This window comes from Nannospalax galili, unplaced genomic scaffold (assembly GCF_000622305.1).
Source record: "Nannospalax galili isolate Female #2095 unplaced genomic scaffold, S.galili_v1.0 scaffold413, whole genome shotgun sequence".
In the NCBI taxonomy this organism is placed as follows: Eukaryota; Metazoa; Chordata; class Mammalia; order Rodentia; family Spalacidae; genus Nannospalax; species Nannospalax galili.
In genome coordinates this window covers 16312-21413 of record NW_008333889.1, presented here as the reverse complement: position 1 = coordinate 21413, position 5102 = coordinate 16312, and the positions used below count along the sequence as shown (strand labels likewise).

General features: G+C 35.7%; 1 protein-coding gene across 1 annotated transcript in view; it reads right to left on the bottom strand.

Annotated features, from left to right (window-relative positions):
* Nucleotides 1-5102, bottom strand: part of Slc13a1 (solute carrier family 13 member 1) — a 67402-nt gene that overhangs the window by 50430 nt on the left and 11870 nt on the right. The window contains exons 3-6 of the mRNA XM_008828889.2: nucleotides 4071-4207; nucleotides 1502-1689; nucleotides 842-899; nucleotides 712-760 (exon numbers count right to left, since the gene is read on the bottom strand). Of these exons, the coding sequence (XP_008827111.1) occupies nucleotides 712-760; nucleotides 842-899; nucleotides 1502-1689; nucleotides 4071-4207 (432 nt within the window). The remainder of the gene's footprint in view (nucleotides 1-711; nucleotides 761-841; nucleotides 900-1501; nucleotides 1690-4070; nucleotides 4208-5102) is intronic.

Below are 5102 nucleotides of genomic sequence, written 5' to 3'. Positions count from 1 at the left end.
TATGAAATCTGTTTCTTAAAAACCTCTCATATAGACATGGATAATGACTTAAAACTTATCTTACATTTATTTTTACTTTACATAGAAATTGCTCTTTCCTTGAAAATTTCTATAAACTAGAATGTTCCCTTTCCCATTGAGTTACATGCTAATGGATTATATCGCCTGATGAAGGAACACAGGCCTCACTTTCCTCTTCAGTGACATGGTTACTGTAGGACTATTTCTCTGCAGGGTTATTTTTCAGTAGTCTTGAGAAACATTGCTCCCAGTGCAACCTAGTGTAGTGGGGTTTTCTATTGATTTATTAATAGTGATGGAAGCACTAAAATTATGAGATCCTTTGTAATTATATGAAAAAGAGCTGTTGTTCTAAGTTCTTAACCTAGAGAAAACAAGGGTGATACTAGTGAAAACCAGAAAAAATTTAGTGAAAAATGAAACAATATTCTGAGACTAGAACTATATTCTTTAAACTCCATTGGCTGGCTGCTATCACCATGATTCCAATAAAAGGAAAAAATAATGATGCTACTTTTCAGAGCCTGAATGGTTCCAATTTGGAGGTCTATCCATGAAGACTTGTCAAACTATTAGCCCAAACTGGGACTTAGTCATACAAAGTAACACGTTTTAAAATGTGTATGTATCTAACTATAGTTCTAATATAATTTGGGTATAATTATTTAGAAAGAATCAAATGTAACGTACCTTTTCCATCTCCATCTTGCTTGAAACTTTCCCTGAGCCATTACTGTTTCTGAAACATAAATTGACTCAGTTTATAATTTTATTAAAATATGATTTGGAAAATCCTCATCAAAATGTCAATAGTCTTTACCCTGGGACTGGCTTTGTTTTCTCTGTCCTCCCATTTGTTTCTTGTTCAATAACAGTTTCTGCAAAATATTGAATAAAAAAGCAATTTAAATAAGGGGTTATCATTGACTCTCAGTGTTTGTGTGTGTGTGTGTGTGCGTGTGTGTGTGTGTGTATGCACAAGAAGATGGAAGCATTAGTTCAAACAAGTTTACCTTATACTGATATCATATTCATCTTAGAATATTTTATAAACACAAATATCTCCTCAACATCTTCTTATTGCATCAGACCAGTTCATCAGAGCCAGAAATAACCACAGTGAAATTTGATGCTGTACCCAAATAGGATATAGGAATTTAAGATTTCTAACATTATGCAGAAAAATCATTCAGGAAAGGGAAGAGTAGCCTCTACATCTCCTGATAAAGACATGAGAGTATATCTCCACAGTGACTGGATCCTTCCTCTTTCTGTCAGAGAATATAAATTTGACATTTATTTTAAAGTAAAATATTTGTATAATTAATCTGAATAGATACTGGGGACTATAAAAAGGGGGAGGCTAAATGCATTCCATGCATTTATACACAGTGAATTAAAACTATATTCCAGCATTGTTGAATTTATGCCTATTGCCCAAATGACTAGACCCCACTGTGGCCATATCAACACATGATACCATCAATTTCCAGTCCATGGGTGGCAGATTCATTGAAATAAGTCATCTGAGTGGCCTCGGCCTCTGCTTCAGCACTGATGATCTGCTGCGCCACAGCCTCCACGATGGGCATCACCATGGCAGCAGTAGAGGTGTTGCTAAGCCACATAGATAAGAAGGCAGTGCTGCTCATGAACCCCAACGTCAGCCTGAAATGAGAGGGTCTTTAGTGTGAACCTGTGCTCTCTCCCTCTCATGTAGCGTTCTATAGTTAACTGTAAAGAGTATGGTTCACAAGTTGGGAATTAAAGATGTCCAATTGTAGAAGGTCAAGTTTCTGCCCAAATGATGAACTCTGAGTACAGTCATAGACAGGTATAAATCAAATTAAAGCATGTAAGTGTAGCGTTCTTAAGATATCTATCCCCTCAAGTATTAGTGTATGATGGGTATAGTCTCTCTAAAACCAGATAAATGATTAATCTCATATCAAACAGTAAATTGGTCTATTGCTCCACAGCTTGCATTACCCTAATACTTGAGTGCTTTTTATGAATAACTTCTTGCCTTTGGATAAAAGTAAGATGAATGTACAACTAACTAATGAATTCCTGCCCCCTTACTTTTATTTTATCTTTTGGCCATATCTCTGTTTGTTACTGTGTGCAGTGCAAAGACGAAAGAACAAGGAATGGGGCTAATATTTATAAATCTCCTTTTACTTATTCACTCTTCTGGTTCAATATTAGGTGTGTGGAAAAGTGACTAAAATCACTTTCTAAAATGAAGTTTCAGAATTTTTTGTAGATTCTATTATTTATGCTCTCCTGAACATGACACTCCTTCCTGTTGTCAAGAATTAGATTTATTACATTGTCTTCTCTTATAGAGTAATTCATCCTTAAAATAAATGATCTAAGAGTTACGATTTTAAACCATTTATATAAACTTTCAAAATTATATTTGGGGAAAACCTAATCTGTGTAGGAGATCCCAGAAATCATCCAGAATTAGGTCTTCCCATACAGAGCTGTTCATAAAATTCTCTGATTCTTTATAAAAATAGATTTACATGAACAATTCCACATCATGTTTCAGATTCAGGTTTGGTGAATATTTTCTATGTGTGAAACTTCTTATAAATCTGCTCTCAAAAGAAATCATTCTCAACTTAAAAATGAAAACTTTTAACTTACGATATCAGTATGATGTGAAGTCTTTTTATATTAAAAAAATAGGATCAGATAGAACTTCTACTGGTAAAAATGCCTTAAACTAAAAAGCTGCATAGTGGCATCATGGACAGGATTTTTGCTCTGTATTATCTGCTTTTCGGGAGCAATGGCTATATAGTCAGGAAAAATGTATTTCTATGGTACCCATGGTACCCAAGAAGCAAGGCTCCATTCTATTTAAGAGTGGAAGACTTGGGGCTGGAAAGAAGGCTCAGCAGTTAAAAGCACTGGCTGTTAAGAGGACCAGGGTTCGGTTCTCAGCAGCCACCTGACAACTAACTCCAGTTTCAGGGGTTCTAATGTCCTCTTCTGACCTCCACAGTCACTGCACACACATGGTGCACTTACAGATAGGTGGGCAAAACTCTCATACACACAAAATCAATCAATAAATAAATACATAAATTTTAAGGAATGAAACACTTTAAATACATTTACACTATAAATTTTCTAAGTAACATTTCTTTCAAATTTGTCTCAGGTGTGCTATATATACACAAATATGTATGGATGCATAAGCACACAGTATTACTATTTAGCAAAACAATTTGCTCCACAAGTGGTCAACACAGAGTCTGCTATGCCCTTGAAGGAATTATACAACAAAAATCAATAATTTTTTTCTTTTTTTCCAAAGTAAGATAAGAGGGGAAAAATCACCCAAGGCTTTAAAGTAAAATATCATTATGCAAATGATTGTGACACTGGGAGTGCTCCTTTACTGACTTTCATGATTGTAACTAGAAGTAGAATAGAACCCAAATAGCCAATTAATTTAGTGAAAAAAAAAAAAACCACTCATCTTAGTGAAGGGAAAATCAGCCACATGAATAATATCACATATAGAAGCAATTCTTAATTGACTGTTTCACTTCACAGCTGTGATGTGAAGAGAAACATGTTCACCTTGAAATTTTTCTGCACACATTTATATTTTGTCAGTAATGTCTTTGTCTTTGGTTCATACCATCCTCCCTATTGATAAAGGATGTTCTTGAATGAGTTTTGAATGTATAATCAGCCAAACAAACAAGATAGGAATGAAATCTACTCTGAAGGCTAGCAATCTCATTTGTTGAGGTTCAAGGCTTCTCTCCTCTGACTCCAGTGGTGCATTAAAGGTGAGAGAGTTGTGTGCATTTATTCCAGTCTCCCTGTAATTAGACCTGCAGTGAAAGGGAAGTTGTTTTTTTTTTTCCTCCTACAACTCAAGCACACTTTACAGTACTTTCATATTTTCAGAGTTACACTGCTATTCAATCAATTCCCTGGGTGTGAATTGCTTATTTGTTAATTGCTCTGCACAAAACGGTCTGTTTAGAATATAAACTGGATGCAGCAAATATATTACTTACCATGCTGGATTCACACCCACCATCATCACCATCCTCAGAGCAATCCTCCTGTGCAAATTCCATTTTTCTATTGATGTTGCTAAACAGATGACTCCAATTAGTAGCAGGTGAAAGTCTTTGAAATAAGCAGATGCCACCTGAAATTACAATTTTACTCATGACTATGAACCCTTAGACTGTTCTTAAGAGTGACCTTCAGCTACATATCTTTTTATTTTGTTAAGAGGCATGGAGATGTGTTTGAATACAAATTTAAATATGTTCTATAGTTTTACCCAGAAACAGTACTATTTAAAAACATACAGAGAAATAAACATACTTAGAACAATGGTTTTTAATATAAAGGAAACTTCATATGGTGTTACTTTAAAAAAATATTTTTATTGATTCTTTTGAGAATTTTGTACAATGCATTTTGATAGAGATCCCTTCCCTGTTTTCTACCACCAATTTAGTATCCCCTAACTTCACGTCCTCTATTATTATTTTAAAAGGCCTTTTGAGTCTAATTTGTGTTCCCCAAATGCTCTTGGGTGTAGGTCCATTTCCTGGAACCTGGTCAGCTTACCTGTCATCAAAACCTTAAAACTGACTCTCTTTCTCCTAGCAGCTATCAATTGCCCATAATTTCTCAGCTAGGGCTGGTGCTTCTTGCCCACCTCCCCCATCCATGTTGCCATTTTGTCTGGCTTGGTCTTGCCTAGATCTAGTTCATGCTGTCACAAGTGCTGGGTTTTCGTATATGCAACTTCCCTGTTGTGTCCAGAAAACAGTCTCCTTGTATTAATCCACTATTTCTGGCTCTTACAGTCTTTCTGTCCCCTCTTCAGCCATGATCCCTGAGCTCTAGAAGGAGTGGGTGTGATATAGGTGTTCTATTTATAGCTGAGCACTCTGCAGTCTTTTATTCTCTGCAGGTTGAACAGCTGTAGGTCTCTGTATTAATCATCATCTGCTATAAGAAGCTTATCTGATGAGAGTTGATAGGAGCAGCAGTGACTGAGATTTGAGAAAATCCTGACTCAAACTCCA